Raw genomic sequence first — 17810 nt, 5'->3', positions numbered from 1 at the left:
GTATGAGGACCGAATAAATTCTTTTTTAAATTTTTCCTTATAAATTTATTTATTTTTGGCTGCATTGGGTCTTCGCTGCTGCGTGTGGGCTTTCTCTAGTTGCGGCGAGCGGGGGCTACTCTTCGTTGCAGTGCACAGGCTTCTCAATGCGGTGGCTTCTTCTTGTTGCGGAGCATGGGTTCTAGGCACGCAGGCTTCAGTAGCTGTGGCTCATGGGCTCTAGAGCACAGGCTCAGTAGCCGTGGCTCGCGGGCTCTAGAGCGCAGGCTCAGTAGTTGTGGCGCACGGGCTTAGTTGCTCCGCAGCATGTGGGATCTTCCCAGACCAGGGCTTGAATCCGTGTCGCCTGCACTGGCAGGCGGATTCTTAACCACTGCGCAACCAGGGAAGTCCACAAATTCTTAAGAAAACAAAAACAAAAACAAAAAACCCACTCACATTCACATACACACTTAAATCTGTCACTTCAAGGCAAAGGTGACAGTGTAACAATAAGCAAAGAAGAAGCTTTTTCAAAAGAAATTTGGCCTGTGTGACCAATAGAATACTGCAGAAGTGATATGTGATTCCTAAGGTTAGCTAACAAAAGGTACTGCAGCTTCTGTTTTAGTGTCTTGGACTACTGGCTAAAGCCAGTAACCATACTGTGCTCCAGGAAAATCAAGCAGCCATGAGGAGAGGTCCCTGTGGAGGAACTGAGGTCCCTAGCAAGCACCAACTTATGAGCACCTGTGAGTGAACCACCGTGGAAGTCCAGTTAAACCTTCAGACGGCTGCAGCCTGCTGTGATATATGACTACAACTGCATGAGACATCCCCAAACTGAGCCCTTCCAAAATTCCTGACCAAAGGAACTGTGAAAAATAATAAGTGATTACTGTTCTTTCAAGTCACCAAATTTTGGAGTAATATGTTAGGCAGTATTACATAACTAATGCAACTATAAACCACAATCATAAATAAATAATACATATTCACCTATTTATATATACAGTGCATATCTCCATCAAAGACAAATAAGAATATTTTAAAGACAGTTATTTCATTTTCATCTCAATTTTTAAAGTAATTTCTATGTTTGTGTGTATTTCATAATGTACATAAAACATCAGCACAAAAGTTCGTGTATCTATATAAACATATGTATAGAGGGCTCTTTTATTTTAACTGATATGGATAAAGGATGAAAAAAATTCTGGAAACCAGTAACTCTGCTCTCAGGTAAACAGAATTTCTTGGATTCCTAAAAATAAAGATCCAGAGGCAGGAGTCTGAATCCTGATTCAACCACTTACTAACTGCTAACTGTAAGGCCATGGTCAAGCTAACTAACTTCTCTAAGCTTCAGTTTACCTCATGTGAAGATGAGGATAAAAAATAGCACAGGGCTGTTGAGAAGATTAAATGAGATAATGTCAAATCCTTAGAATGTAGCACACAGTAAGGATCAATGATGACGCTGAAAATAATAATGGCTTTGGGCATGTGGAGTTCTCTGTGTCTGGGTGTTGGATTTTGAGTAGACCCCGTGGGCATGGAGCAGAGTGGCGGCCACCATGACATCTGGACCTCAGCTTAGGAAGTCAGAGAAAGAAAAGTGGAAGGACAAATGCTCGGAATGCCTTCACACCGAAAGAAGAGTAAAAAGGCTGTCTTCTAGATTAGTTAACCCAGTTTGTCAGCATGAAAAAGAAAAGAGGGCCTGGGGACACATGTTCTATTCAGAAATAAACAATGCAACTGCCCAGTGCTTCTCAGGGGCAATACTACTGGGAAGTTGAGGTATAGGAGGGTGGGACATCCCAATAGTCATTAGACATGTAATCCATAGAGAGAGGGGCTATTGCCCCAAAGTAAGGATGGGCATAAGAAACTAGGGCAAAGAGTAAAGAGACAATAAATATCCTCTGAGGGCTCAGAGGAATGAGACTAGCGTCAAGAGAAGTATTCCCAGACATTCTAAATGTAAAATAAGATGTTGACACTGTAGTAACAAGAAGACAGAACAATGGGTATAAACTTCAGACATGGAAATATAGAATGGGGTACACTTCAATAACATAATCAAGAATACACATGGCAAATCCAGCAAGAATAATATACTTGATTGGGAAAAGTAGCAATACTCCTTTTAAAATTATGAAGAAAACTGGGTGCCCCTTCTATCATTTTAGTTTATTATTTACAAAGTTCAGAAAAATCTAATGCAACACATATGAGGAAATAAATTTTGGCACTCAGATGGACAATCTTAAGTAATTCTGTTTATTAGATTACCTTGTTTATGAGAAAGAAATTAATCTTACTGAGTCTGCTATGGGACAGGAAGTAAGCTAGGTTCTAGGATCTCTCATCTCATGTAGCCAAAGCTGTACAGAAGGTGGTCCTTTAGGACTGGGCTTTTACTCGGCTTGGATAATAGCACAGAGTAGCACACAACTATTAAACAGACTCCAAAAAATTATACATTTCTTTTAAAACATTATAGCTTAAATTCCTTTAATCCCTGTTTTAAAAGTAAGAAATAAGATTTAAATAAATACTAGAAACACCTAAGAATAAATTATGGTTGCCAGACTCAAATGTTACAACTTAAATAAAACTGAGCTTTCTTATACTGTATGTACTTCTTAGGGTTGGAGGCAGTTAGCAAGTAGAATAAAAGAACAAACCATGAGGGGCCGGGATCTGGACAAACCCACAAAGAGGAAGCAGGCATTACAAAGAATGGCGTAAATCCATGCAACAACCAAAGGCACTGTCAGTCCACAATGACAGCCCAGAAAGCATGCCTGTCTGAGGCCCAAGGCAGATAGCTATTTACTAAGACTGAGCCCAAGGGCCAGAGATGCAGTCCTCCAAATACATATCTGCTCAAGGGTCCCAGGGATCCTCAATGGCTAGAATATGTCTTAGGAACTGAGGCAGAGACAAGCTTTCAGAAGGCCCCAGCTCTGGGGAGAGGAAGGATATACAGATGCAGGGGCAACGAGGCCATTATATACCTCAACAGAAAACTGCCATTTTACACATTTGTTCTCTGGTTTCCTTAAAGCAGTCTGGAGATTCTTCACCAACGACCACTAAGCACTGGGAACAGCAAAGTCACAGGGACTAGGGGGGTTAGTTACAATCATGGGAAGTAAAATACAAGAGTCAGTGAGGACTGGCCAGGCAAATGGTATAAACCAAAGACTAAGAATTAGTTATTATAGGGACTGGCATATGTGGGTGTCATACAGCCAGAGAGAAAGAGGCAGGAAGTGCTTTCTAAACAAAGAGGAAATGCTCAGTGTCCAGATAATCTAGCAAACCTAGAGGGAAGAGGATATGAATTTTGAACCAAGAAGCTTGGGATAAGATTCTAAGAACCATTCACATAAAACATGAACTCTGGTAAGACACCACGCTGTGCCAGGGTTCTGGGGGATGCAGAGATGACCCTGTTTCTGCCATAAAGAAGAATACAGTGTCCCTGGAGGGCGAAGGTGCCTAAAGACTCCCGGTTCCTAAGACAGAGGTTAGATTCCCCTCAAAATGTTGGTGGTCTGTATGGCCTCATGGCTGGGCAGGTTACTCCTGTTACATACCTTCATGAAAATACATAGTCTACTACTGAAACAAATCATGAGGAACCAAGCATTAAATGCAAGTATTTTAAAAATGTAATGAACATCACATGCTTTTAAAAACAAGGTCATCTTACTTGGGTGTTTCGGTTCAACAGCAACCCTCACAATAGGGGTGGCTTCAAAGTTGAGTGGTATAAATGGCGGGCAGGATGGCAAGGTACACAGTGTTGCTGATTTCAGCACAAAGTCTTGAAGGCCTCCTATTCCTGCAGGGAGGAAAAGATCCATGGAGTCAATAAAAGATGATAAATTCTGAATTTATGTTAGAAAAATAACAACATCAACCCAGTATATATGTCACAGAGAAAAAACACTAAACAAATTGGGCTAAAACACACCTACTTTGACCACAGAAATGATCATGTCCAGAAACATATGTCTGAAAATACTAATTACTTTTTAAATTGTAACTCTTAGTTTTTAAAATACATTAATTTGATGACGATGAGTCTCTACTGAAATAATCTCTTTTGCCAAATCTACTTGCTTGTGGGTAAAGGGAATTTAGAGACTTTTAGAGGAGAATATCAGTTATTCCCCCACCTCCCTCTCTTGCCCACTCTCCACTTCAGGCTCCCGGCTGATAGTTGCATAAGGCTCTAAAGCATACATATTTGTCTTTGAGCAGATAGGAGCAGAGAGAAAGCCCCAAAAAAGTGAGATGAAAGGGTCATATTGAACCTCACATCCAGAGTAAGAGCAGACAACATTTTCGAACAAATTAAGAAACACAAGGGCGATTTTTGTGCTTTGGGGTTAAAGAATTAAGAATTGAAGAGGGCGTGGAAGGGGAGGCTACCTGTTTTAGGGGAAGGTGACATAGGAGAAATGGGCAGGGATATTTAATCGGCAGTCTGCTTTTGCATCTCGAGCTTAGCAACAACTATGAAGAGGAAACAAAGAAAACAACTTTGCTGCCTTCAGCTGACAAATGGATGTACAGGTACAGGGCGCCGGGGTGCCACACCATCGACCATTCAGCCTGGTGGAGGGGAACTGAAGCAGAGGCTTCTGACACACAAGCTTGGAAGGTGGTTTAGAGGTTTCTTTGAGTCTGACCATACAGTGTGAAAAGTCCCCTCCCACAGCCCCTTCCGAATGCCTCCAGAATTCACCATCCCACTACATTAAGGGATCGCTCCAACTGTAAGAACACCTTCCTTACATTAGGCTGAAACGTGTTTCCCCCATCTCTACACATTGTTCTTAGTTCAGTTCTCCAAAGGTCCACAGAAAATGTGCTTCTTCTACTTTTACCAACTACCCTTTGGATTTCAAAGGCATCTGTCAGATCCTTTTAATCCTTTCCTGCCTCACACTAAACCTCATTAGCTCCTTTAACTGTTTAGTTCATGACATGACTTCTAGACCTTTCGTGTGCAGGGGATCCTCTTCAGACTAAAGTTTCCAAGGAGCTAAGTTCATTCCCAGTGCCTCTGGTTTATTTATTTGGTCAAGGTCTAAACTTATTGCTGTCCTTCTTAGCCCAGCACACAGAGAGACCTATACCTGGCCACAGCTTCTTGATAATGTCCTCCATGTACCATGATGTAACACATCTGGGTCTGCCCAAGTTTCCACCAAGTCTACTAGAAATAACAACATCTCCCATGAGGCTAGGGGTTTAGGAAAACCCCACAGTAAATATTCTCTTTCAAACCTCATCCATCCTGCTTCTGACCTCTGATTAGCATGCATTTCCTTCCTGCACACACAGCACATGGTTTCATGAAAAGATAAATGCTGGTCTCTCCTCTGTATCACCAGGTTTGCAGGCTGCAGAAGGTCAGTATATTTTGAACACTGTCTCTTTAAACTTCTGGTTTACATTTTGCTGTTCAAATCACCAAATCTATTCTTGCTACTTAGATATGCCCAGATTTGTGAACAGATTAAAAACATAAAAAAACAGAAACAAAAAAAGTCAATACCACAGTATTCCTCGTCAAGATTAAGACTTTATGGAAAAAGTTATGCTCCAAAGATAGTAAAAAAGTCACTATCTGTAATATGCCACTATTTTAACTAATTTTTAAATATAATTTAAAAATCTAAGAAAGGAACCATTAGAGTTATTTGGCTGAATCACAATAAAATGATTTAAAAATCACTTTGAGAATTTCTTGATGTACTATCAGATAATTATTAAGTGTACAACTTGATATTTATACAAAACACACTTTAAAACAAACTTTCTGTTTTAAAAATAATGCCATCAGGTACAATTTTGAAAAAAAAAAAAAAATGAAACAAAACAAAACAAATCGCCATATACCCATAACCACACCATTTGAATACTGTCACTATATTCATTCGATGTATTTCCTTTTTTATTCCCTCCTCTACTGGCACACATAATTTACACTGTTATAATCTCCATATAATTTTGTGTCATTTTTTTTTCTATTTAAATCACATGATTTTCACCTCAGTTGTTTAAATCACAATTATATCAATCAAGGAGGTATAATTCCTTCACATAAAGTTCACGTGCTAAAGCATTTTTCAACTGGGATTGGAGCTGCAGAATGTGTTTCCTTCAGGGAATCATTTTAGAAGTTTTGGGATGGGAAAAGTGATAGGTCAGAAAAAAAATACGCAAAATTAGCATGGCATGAATTTGTTTCAAGGATGAAAGAGGGTGCAAAGCTTTTTCCATGTATGTTTTAAAAAAAGGCATATGACTTAAATAAAAGATAGAGAAAAAACAGGCTGATGAATATGGAGCAAAAGGAATTTACTAAACACCAAGAATTCTAGCTTGTTTTTATACAAAACACCAGTAACTTTTGTCTGACTGAAGATGAACAATCCAAGTCCTCTCTGGTCCCAATTCTTCTCTATATAACAAGGAGTATTAGACATTTTGAGTGAGTGAACTCTAGCTTACAGGCTGGGGTGACACCTGAGTAAATACTGAGTTCTTCCACTGGGTACACAGGCCCTCACCAGGATGTGTACCATACCCTTCAAACTTTTCTTAATCAAAAATCAGCATTTTGCAAACACTGCCAGACCAAAATTTTTTCCAGGTTCTCTCTAATGTTTCCTTTTACAAAGTATTCCATTTTTAGTTTTTTTTTTTGAGAAACTGCCATACTGTTGTCCACAGTAGCTGTACCAATTTACATTCACACCAACAGTGTAGAAGGATTCCCTTTTCTCCACATCTTCACCAACATTTGTTATTTGTGTTCTTTTTGATGATGGCCATTCTGATGGGTGTGGGGTAATATCTCATTGTGGTTTTGATTTGCATTTCCCTAATGATTAGGGATGTTGAGCATCTTTTCATGTGCCTGTTGGCCATTGGCATTTCCCCTCTGGAAAAATATCTATTCAGATATTCTGTCCATTTTTAAATCAGGTTGTTTTGTTTTTTTTGATGTTGAGTTGTATTAGCTGTTTATACATGTTGGATATTAACCCCTTATGGTCATATCATTCGCATCACTTGCATATGTGACTGATATGACCCAGCAATTGCACTCTTGGGTATATATCCGAAAAAAATAAAAACACTAATTTGAAAAGATACATAAACCCCAATGTTCACAGCAGCATTATTTACAATAGCCAAGATATGGAAGCAACCTAAGTGCCCATCAACAAGTGAATGGATAAAGATGTGGTGTATATATATATATGTGTGTATATATATATATATATATATATATATATATATATATAATAGAATACTACTAAGCCATAAAAAAGAATGAAATTTTGCCATCTGCAGCAACATGGATGGACTTGGAGGGCATCATGCTAACTGAAATAAGTCAGACAGAGAAAGACAAATACTGTATGATATCACTTATTTGTGGAATCTCAAAAATACAACAAACTGGTGAATATAACAAAAAAGAAGCAGACTCCCAGATATGGAGAACAAACTAGTGGTTACCAGTGGGGAGGGGGGAGGGCAATACAGACATAGGGGAGTGAAAGGTACAAAACTATTGGGTGTAAGATAGGCTCAAGGATTTATTGTACAACAGGGGGAATATAACCAATATTTTATAATAACTGTAAATGGAAAGTAACTTTTAAAAATTATATACAAATTTAAAAAAATTTTTTTAAGTATTCCAGAAACAAGCAATGTTAAGGAGCACATCTTTTATGATATGAGACTGAAAATACTGTGTGGGCCCTGAGAGATGGATTGGTCTTCTGTCGACAACTTTTTTTCTTTAACAACCCCCTGCTGCACCAGCTGAATCAATCTAGGATGAGGGCACACTGGCAGCAGTAAGATGGTGAACTCATTACTGAATTCTAACACTGCTTGCTGGGGAGGAGCCTGTCAGCTGTCTGGAGAGAGAACAGCATTACTATCTTCAGGAAAGTTTCGATTCGTAAACTGCTCTTTCATTGCTGGTATAAAAATAATACTGGAATTAAAAAAAACTTTGTGGGAAAACATGTTACTGCTCTAGCTAGAATATGGTCTCCTAATTGCCAAAGTTGTATTTCAAGACAACTTTAACATTACTACACCCAGAACCATCAACCTGTTCCTCTTACACTGTTTAATAAGACTGAGTTAATAGATTCCTTTAAATCTTCATAGTAAATGCAAGTTATGTATCATGGATGTCTACAGAGCCTCAGGCCTATGAGAGCAATAAACACTACTTTAGAAGAGATATGAGGATTCAGACAACTATTAAAACAAAACAAAACCTTTTTTTTTTTTTTTTAAAGTACAGGTTCCCAGAGTAGTTGGTGAGAACCTAGAAAACCTTTAGTTTCAGAAGACTACCTTCTGCTCTAGGTCCTTCTGTCTTTGAATACCAAAGAAGCCCATATCCTCTGACTCTTAATTTTACGCCCTTATTCTGCACCTTCCTGGAAACTCAGATTCTGCTCTCCTTGAGTCAACTACATAGGATATCAGGGGATCCATGCACTTTATAACTCTTGTCACGGAGGGAGCAGGCAGGTAGGTACAATAAATATAAAATGGGCTTTTTCCAAGCCTGCCTGCTGAGCATCTCCAACGCAGACCAGTATTGCTGAAGTTTTCAGAGGACTGGTCCAGTCTGTCCATGATGCTAAACAAGTTCCTTAAATCAACTGCCCTTTACCTTTTTGGTGTTATAGGAGGCCCCGGGGAAAACTCTTGCAACAATGACATCACCATGTCAGGATTTTTTTCCTTCGTAGGGACAGATGGAGCTCATGACCAGCTAACAGTTACATCAAGATCTGGGGTCCTTTTCTCAGAAGAGAGACTACAGTAAATGGAAAATGTAACACCTTAAGAATCAAAACCTTTTTTTTTTAAAAGAGCCGTCTAGACTTGCTATCTTCATCTATATTCCAGAACAGGTGGAAACGTGGCCCTCAGGGTCCAGAACCATGTAAGGGAGCTATGATTAGGTGTCACTGTGGAGTCTCAATTTATGCATCAAGACCACTTCCATTTATGCCAGACCACCATTCCTGCAAAACAGATGACTCAGTAGAGCTGGCTGTCACCAAGGGAATTAACACAGTCGGAAGGGTCTAGGATTAAAATAGTGGAAGAAATTTCACCTTGGACCTGGAGGCAATGCAGAGTACCTGAATGGTGCCTAATATTCACTCCGAGTGAATAAAAGGGCAGTTACTTCTGACTGTCTCTTGGTGTGTTATACCATGATAAAGGATCTACTAATGCTAGCCCAGGAGAAAGGATGAAGCACATTAATTAATTAAAATATTTGAAAACAATGTTTTCTATTAGAACAGAAACAGATGTGAAGGACTGTGGGGAAGGGAATACCAGGCCAGGGACACAGCATATACAAAGTGCTGGAGTGTTGTGGGAACCCAAAGTAGTTCAGAATACCTTATGCATAGAATACACCAAGGGGCTGACAAAACAGGAGGGTGAAGGAAAACAGAGAGATTATCAAGGGACGTGGATATCAAGCTAAGCTTAGACTTTACTCTGAAGGGTGTGGATATGGAAACAAATAGATGAATTAGAGAGAAATGAGGTAAGCTATCAGTCTTGGTGGTTACGTAGGAGCTGGAAAGAAGGGACAGGAAGAAACGAGGATAAAATCCAGATTTCTAACTTGGTAAACTAAGCATTTCTCTACCCTTCTTTTAGGTTCATAAGTTTTTCCTATTGTTTTTATTAGTTCTTCATGTAATAAACATTTTAACTCTTATCATATTTTTTTTCTCCAGACAAAGGGTCTCCAGACCCTTTTGATTTAGCTTCTATTTTTTCTCTTTAGTACCTTTTTGAGCTTTTTCTATTTGGTGTCTAAACTTCAGAGCTTACAAACTTCAGTGCTCTCAAAGAACTGATATTTATTCAACTTTCTGTTAGTTTTCCAAGAATTTAGTTTTAGGGGCAGGGGCACAGCTAGGCACTTTCATAAAGTTTCTTCAATGAACAAGTGAACCTGAGAACAGTTCCTGCCCTCAGAGCTTAAAATCTGGAGGGGGACAAAGGCAGATAAACAGGCAATTACAATATAATGTGATAAATGTCATAATAGGAAAAGCACAAGGTTTATGTGGAGAGAGAAACTGAGAGGTTAGACTTCCTAGCAAAGTTGACACATGTAGGAGTATCTGAGATAACTCTGCAGATGCTGTGGGAGGAGAGTGTAGAGGTGGGGAAATGGCACCACTGGAGGCCCAAGTGAGAACCCAAAGTTATTATCTACAGCTGCAGTGTGGAGCAGAAGGCAGGACTGAAAAGACATTTTCATCCCATTCATTTCCACTTCTCTGAGATCTTGCAACTGCCATCAACTTTTTTTCCTTAGTCAACATGCATTCTTGTGATGTTTGATTTGGAATCAGAAGGACCTGAATTTAATTAAAGCTCTAACCTTATGCCAGCTACCTAATCTCTCCCTAGTTTTAGCTTCCATATATATAGCATGTGGTACTTTCATAGGGTTACTGTGAGCCTTAAGTAAGATAATCAAATAAAGAGTTACAGTCGCTGGCACAGAGTGAGCACTCAATAAATGGAGGTGGTGGCAGTGGTGGTTATAATTGGTTGTAGTAGTAACAGTAGTTGTCAGTAATAGTTTTGTTAATCAAAAAGTATTTTTTTGTGTATAGTATGAAGTGCATATTTAATTTTTATATATACTATTAACTAGTTAACTGTAAAGAAGGTTATAATAACTTCTCTATAAGGTACAAATTCATAATCATATCCATTTATAAGCTTTGAATCCTGTCCCACTGACCTAAATTTATATTTTGTATAGTAACACATGGTTTTAAGTGATGCTCCTTCAAAGATGTGATTCCAATTCAAATGATTTCAGTAAAATGGAAGACGTGTACAATGTTTAGCACATAAGAAGAATAAAATGCCTAGTATAGTTTAAAACAATGCTGGAAATTTGTTTTAAGATTTAAAAAGAAAAAAAAAAGAGATATGGCTTTACACAACCAGGAAATTGTAACCAGATTTCTTCTACCTTTAAACTCGAAATATTTCCAAATAAAAACAGGAAGCAGAGTCACTTCTGGATGAAATGGCAACTTCATCACAAGTACACAAAAGATCCTAGTTGAAATGATCAATGGAAGAAAACTAAGGAAAAACTGAACGAATAGTGAAACTAGACAGGGCACTTCAAACTTTGAGCTATTTCTGTTAACTGTAGATCAAATTAAAGAAAAATAGCAAGTGTCAGGTTATAACTCCATTCTTGAGAAATTAACACAACTTAAGAAAAATGATTACATACATAGTGTACTAGTGGTGGTCTATTTGATAACAGACCAATGGAAATGAAGAGCCTAGAAACATGTATGTGTGCAGGTAGAAAACCTAATGAAATGGAAAAAATAATACAATTGCATCTCTATCATACACCATCTAGAAAAATAAATTTTACATGGAATTGAAAGCACAAGTCATAAGATGACATCATACGACTGAAGACTGATAATGTCTTACTATATTATAAAATCTACAAAACAAAAATGCCATAAACAAAGTGAAAAGTTATAAAATAGATGTTTTCAATGTTTAAACAAGACAAAGGATTAGTAAGCATAATATAGAAAGAACTAGTACAAATCAGTGAAAGAGACATGCAACCAACAGGAATATAGGCAAAGAATATAGTTTCAAGAAAAGACACTAAAAGAAAAGGAAGCTCTAAACATTCAAAAAACATACAAAAAAACCCTTAATTGCGTTAATAATAAGGTAAATGTAAATTAAAACAATGAGATACTATTTCACACCAATACAACTGGTATAAGTCTGAAAAGAAACCACGTTTGGCAAGTATGTGCAGAAATTATAGGTCTTATGAACTGGAAATGGGAACAAAAACTGTTACAATTATGCGGGAGAACGATTCTGTGATGTTGAGCCAAATACAGACTGTGCAACCCACCAGTTTGATTTCTACTCGTATTATCTCAAATCAGTGTGAGTAGCAGGCACAATAGTGTTACCAGTAACATACCACAAACAGTGGTACAACTCTAGTGGTACAAATCTAGGTGGTTTGGTAATTACTGGGAACATTTCTGGTTGGGGTCGACTACAGGCATTAGTGGGCAGACCCAAGGACCAGTGCCTTGGAATGTGTGCAAATGTCCCACACAAAGAATTTTCCCAAACCACACAGCTTTTGAGTATTCTGCTGGACAAACCTATTAATAATGATCTGAGTTTAGATTTAACTCCATTTTAAAAGTGAAGTATTTTTTGCCCAATTTAACACATGTTGAATTTTCAGGAATTTTGTTCTGAAAATGAGCTACTCACCATTTTACCAACAGCCACTCATGGCACCCCAGTCATCAGTACCATACATCTGCATCAAATTGCATCTGTCGCTGTCACATCCATGGTGACTACAAGTATGTATCTAACTTGATTATGCCATCTAGTATAGTCAAATTGGAACATTTACACACTGCAGGGTACTTCATTTTATTGAAAAAAAAATTCTTTAACCAGAAGGTAAGAAAATAGCCTTTTTGTTTCTCCTGCGCCTTGAATGCTTGCATTGTTTGAATTATCACACAGCAATAAACCCTGGGATTATGCTGTAAACGCATTATATTTGAATTAATCAATTTAGGCCCTAAAAACTGAAACTGTGCTCTCACCTCTGGGCTGCCAGACTTGGATTTCCCTGGTGCCTGGTGTCCGCAGAGGGAGTCTTGGATTCCTATCTGATAGGGAGCTGGAATGTTTCTTGAGGTTAATCAAGGTCCTGAGAGTGAGGCGTCTGATAGCCTCACACTGAAGGACCTGTTCAATCTTAGTTCCATGGAAAGACCCTAATCTCCGGGTCCACTCACAGGCCACCCTGGCATTAGATGTGAGAATGCATCACCTGATGCCACCCCTGTGTCCTTTACCATTTGTAATGACCACTTTTCCAATGGTAAATATTTTCCTCAAAGTCAAATCAGGAATTATGGAATTTAGAGGGTCCTATTGAACCTTACATTCTAATATATTGTGATTTCTTTGCGAGTAGGGCTCAAAACATTGGGTGAAGGAATACTTCACACAATTCCTGTGCTTTTTAGATTTATGTCAATAAATTTCTACTGACACTTATGTTTACAGGTCTGTGCTGAGCACCTTGGAGGAGACAGAGATGAAGAAGACCAAGATCCTGCAACTTTCTCTCATTTTAGTATTATAAGTGCTCCTAAAGCACTTTTAAAACTCAGTCACATTATTGCTGATAATTTATTCCAATCCCTGAACCTTGGAGCTTGAGATTTTTGTGACCATCGCCATGTGCCTGCATCTTGATGTGGCACAGTTACTATGGCATGGCACAGACACAACTTACTTGTACTAAAACCTACCAAAGAAATGTAATTCCTAAGGGGAAAAAATAACAATGATAGAATGTTAACGAAATTTTAAGCAAATATAGGTTATTTGAATTCAAGCCAATACTATTTCCAGTGCATGCATTACTTCCCTGTGAGAGGCAGCTTTCAAAGCAGTTCTGTTATTGTGGACCAATCACTTCACAGACCAATGAAGTAAGAATAAGTACTACAGGTTGAATTTTTTAATGTTAATATTACTACTATAAAACTACAGTAATCAAAACAGTAGGGTACTGGCACAAAAACAGAAATATAGATCGATGGAACAGGATAGAAAGCCCAGAGGTAAACCCACACACCTATGGTCACCTAACCTATGACAAAGGAGGCAAGAATATACAATGCAGAAAAGACAGTCTTTTCAATAAGTGGTGCTGGGAAAACTGGACAGCTACATGTAAAAGAATGAAATCAGAAGACTCCCTAACACCATACACAAAAATAAACTCAAAATGGATTAAAGATCTAAATATAAGGCTGGACACTATAATACTCTTAGAGGAAAACACAGGCAGAACACTCTGACAAAAATTGCAGCAAGATCTTTTTTGATCCACCTCCTAGAGTAATGAAAATAAAAACAAAAATAAACAAATGGGATCTAATTAAACATAAAGGCTTTTGCACAGCAAAGGAAACCATAAATAAAACAAAAAGACAACCCCAGAGTGGGAGAAAAGTATTTGCAAATGAAGCAACCAAAAAAGAATTAATCTCCAAAATAGACAAACAGCTCATGCAGCTCAATATAAAAAAAACACAAATAACCCAATCAAAAAATGGGGAGAAGATCTAAACAGACATTTCTCCTAAGAAGATATACAGATGGCCCAAAAAGCACATGAAAAGATGCTCAACATCACTAATTATTAGACAAATGCAAATCAAAACTACAACGAGATATCACCTCACACCAGTCACAATGGCCATCATCAAAAAATCTACAAACAATTAATGCTGGAGAGGGTTTGGAGAAAAGAGAACCCTCCTACACTGTTGGTGGGAATGTAAACTGGTAGAGCCACTATGGAGAACAGTATGGAGGTTCCTTAAAAAATTAAAAATAGAACTACCATATGACCCAGCAATCCTACTCCTTGGCATATACCTGGTGAAAACCGTAATTCAAAAAGATACATGCACACCAATGTTCATTGCAGCAATATTTACAATAGCCAGGGCATGGAAGCAACCTAACTGTCCATCAACAGAGGAACAGATAAAGAAGATGTGGTACATATATACACTAGAACAGGGGTCCCCAACCCCCGGGCCGCAGACCGGTACCAGGCCGTGGCCTGTTAGGAACCGGGCCACACAGCAGGAGGTAAGCAGCGGGCGAGCAAGCAAAGCTTCATCTGCCGCTCCCCATAGCTCCCTATTGCTCGCATTACTGCCTGAACCATCCCACCCCCCATCCCCCTCTGGCCTGTGGAAAAATTGTCTTCCACGAAACCGGTCCCTGGTGCCAAAAAGGTTGGGGACCGCTGCACTAGAATATTAGCCATAAAAAAATAACAAAATAATGCCATTTGCAGCAACATGGATGGAACAAGAGATTAAGTCAGACACAGAAAGACAAATATCACATGATATCGCTTATATGTGAAATCTAAAAAAAAAAGGGTACCAATGAACTTATTTACAAAACAGAAGTAGAGTCACGGATGTAGAAAACAAACTTATGGTTACCAGGGGATAAAGGGAGGAAGGGCTAAATTGGGAGATTGGGGTTGACATCTACACACTACTATATATAAAATAGATAACTAATAAGAACCTGCTGTGCAGCACAAGGAACTCTACTCAACACCCTGTAATGGCCTACATGGGAGAAGAATCTTAAAAAAAAAAAAAAGAGTGGATGTATGTATATGTATAACTGATTCACTTTGCTGTACACCTGAAACTAACACAACATCGTAAATCAACTATACGCCAATAAAAGTTTTTTTAAAAATCGTGAAAAAATATAAAAACTGGGTATGGTTTGGTGCAAAGAATATATACTTCTGTAGAAAGTCAACTCTAAATGAATCTGTGCTGGAACTATATACTCAATATAACCCATAAGGGAAAAGAATCTGAAAAAGAATATACACACACACACACATATATATGGCTGAATCACTTTGCTGTACACCTGAAACTAACACATTGTAAATCTACTGTACTTCAATAAAAAATATATTTTAAAAAATGAAAAAAAATGTTAATGAGGTTTTACATTATAGTAGTAATGGGTTTTAATTTTATAATATTATGAAAGCTCACCTGGTTAGTACTGGTATTGTAAAGCAATCAAACCTCTTTATAAAGGACAAAGGGATCTATGCTAAAGAGTTGGATTAATGTAGACTCAGTTAAAAAAATAAGTGAAAATAATTAAAGATGGGGCCTCAGATTTATACATCCATTCTCATTTGCTACCCTCTTGCAAAATGACAGATCAATAAATTTCTACGAGGTAGCAGTTCTCATTACTAAGAACACTCTAAATGCCTATCAGTATAGGACTGGTTAACTAAATATGCTATACGTGTCAAAAAAAAACCATACAGCCACTAATAAATTGAATTTTGAAGACTACTGAGCCACAGATAAAGCAGAATATAAAATTCTACATAGATAAGATTTATAGATAAAATGAAGAGAAATATAAAAATGAAAATTATAATAGTGGTGAGATTAAAAGTGATCATCTTTAAATAAAAAATATTTTGATTTTTACTATGAAAAGTTATTAGACACAAGCTACAAGAACTAAAAATTACACAAATTACATGGGTATTTAAGCTTTTTAAAGAGCTGCCATTAACAGAATCAAATGGATATAAACTATATAAACTGATATATGGCAAACGTGACACTGTAGTATAGTGGGGATTTGCTAATGATTTTAAGTCAATGGCGTATCCACACTGTCAGAAACAATCAATCTGACTTCCATCTCACACCACGTACAAAAACCAATTCAGATGGATTACAGGTCTAAATCTCATAAGTTAAAAAAAAAAAAATCTTCTTCATGACTTTGGAGTAAGCAGATTTCTTAAACAGGACACAAAAAGCACTAATCTTAAAAAACTGATAAATATTAGACTATATTAAAATTAAGAACTACTGTTCATCAAAAGACACCACTAGAGAACAGAAAGGTAACTCACAGAGTAGGAGAAATCTGCAGTAAGTATATCCAACCAGGGACTTTTATGCAGAATATATAAAGAATGCCTACAAATCAATACAAAAAAGGCAGAGAATCTTAAAAAAGAAAAGTAGACAAAGACTTAATGATAATTCATACATGAGTAAAAGTCAATAGTTAATAAATAAGTCAAAAGGAGTTTAACTTCACTAGTCATCAGGGAAACCAACTACTATTCCATACACACCAGAATGGCTCAAACAAGAACAAAAACAAGTGTTGGTAAAGATACGTAGCAACTGGAACTTTCAGGTCCTCCTGGTAGAAGCATAAATCGGTACACTCACTAAGTCTGAACATAAACCTGCCCTATAACACAGCAACTTCTCTTCCAAGAGACATGTGTACAGATGTTCAGCAAAAGACATGTACAAGAATATTCAAAGCAACAATATTCATAATGGCCAAATATTGGAAATAAACTAAATGTCCACCAACACAAGAGCGGATAAATTGTGGTAGTCACACAATACAGCAATGAGAATGAACAAATCACAACCATGTGCAGTGACATGGATGAATCTCACAACCAGAATGATGAATGAAAGAAGCCCGACACAAGAGCACATTCTCTATGATTCCATTTGTACAAAGCTTAAAAACAGGTAAAATTAATCTATGATGTTAGAAGCCAGGAGAGTTGGTACTCTTAGTGGTGGAGGGTGCAGGTGGCAGTAACTGGAAAGGCAGTTGGCTTCTGGCATGTGGGTAGTGTTCTGTTTCCGGATTCGGATGCTAGTAACACATGCATAATGTTCAGTTTATGAAAATCTATCAACCTGTGGTTTAAGATTTGCATATTTTTCTATACGACTCTTATGCATCAATAAAAGTTACTTAAAAGTGTTATTTGGCACAAATTACATGGGTATTTAAAGCGCTTCTGAGTCTCTTAGAGATGCCATTAGCTGCAACTATTAAAGATAAACCATTTCAGAGCCTTTAAAAAAGAACTGGCAGCAAAAGAGTGAGCGCATGGTTTGTCTCCTGTATCTTTTCCCTCCACATCATCCAAGGAAGAGTGAAAGGTGTCTTTCACCTCAGTGTCCTTACACGGATTCTTCTGAACATGTCTGTCCTTGAGCAAATCACTTCTCTATTCAAGTAAGTGCAGCCGG

The 17810-nt window shown here is 37.8% G+C and overlaps 1 protein-coding gene across 1 annotated transcript in view; it reads right to left on the bottom strand.

Moving 5' to 3' along the window:
- EFL1 (elongation factor like GTPase 1) overlaps positions 1-17810 on the bottom strand; it is a 134504-nt gene that overhangs the window by 33619 nt on the left and 83075 nt on the right. The window contains exon 16 of the mRNA XM_068558768.1: positions 3707-3838. Within this exon, the coding sequence (XP_068414869.1) occupies positions 3707-3838 (132 nt within the window). The remainder of the gene's footprint in view (positions 1-3706; positions 3839-17810) is intronic.

Source organism: Eschrichtius robustus, chromosome 1 (genome assembly GCF_028021215.1).
Source record: "Eschrichtius robustus isolate mEscRob2 chromosome 1, mEscRob2.pri, whole genome shotgun sequence".
Lineage (NCBI taxonomy): Eukaryota > Metazoa > Chordata > Mammalia > Artiodactyla > Eschrichtiidae > Eschrichtius > Eschrichtius robustus.
The sequence above is the reverse complement of the archived record's forward strand: the minus strand, read 5'-3'. Positions and strand labels throughout refer to the sequence as shown.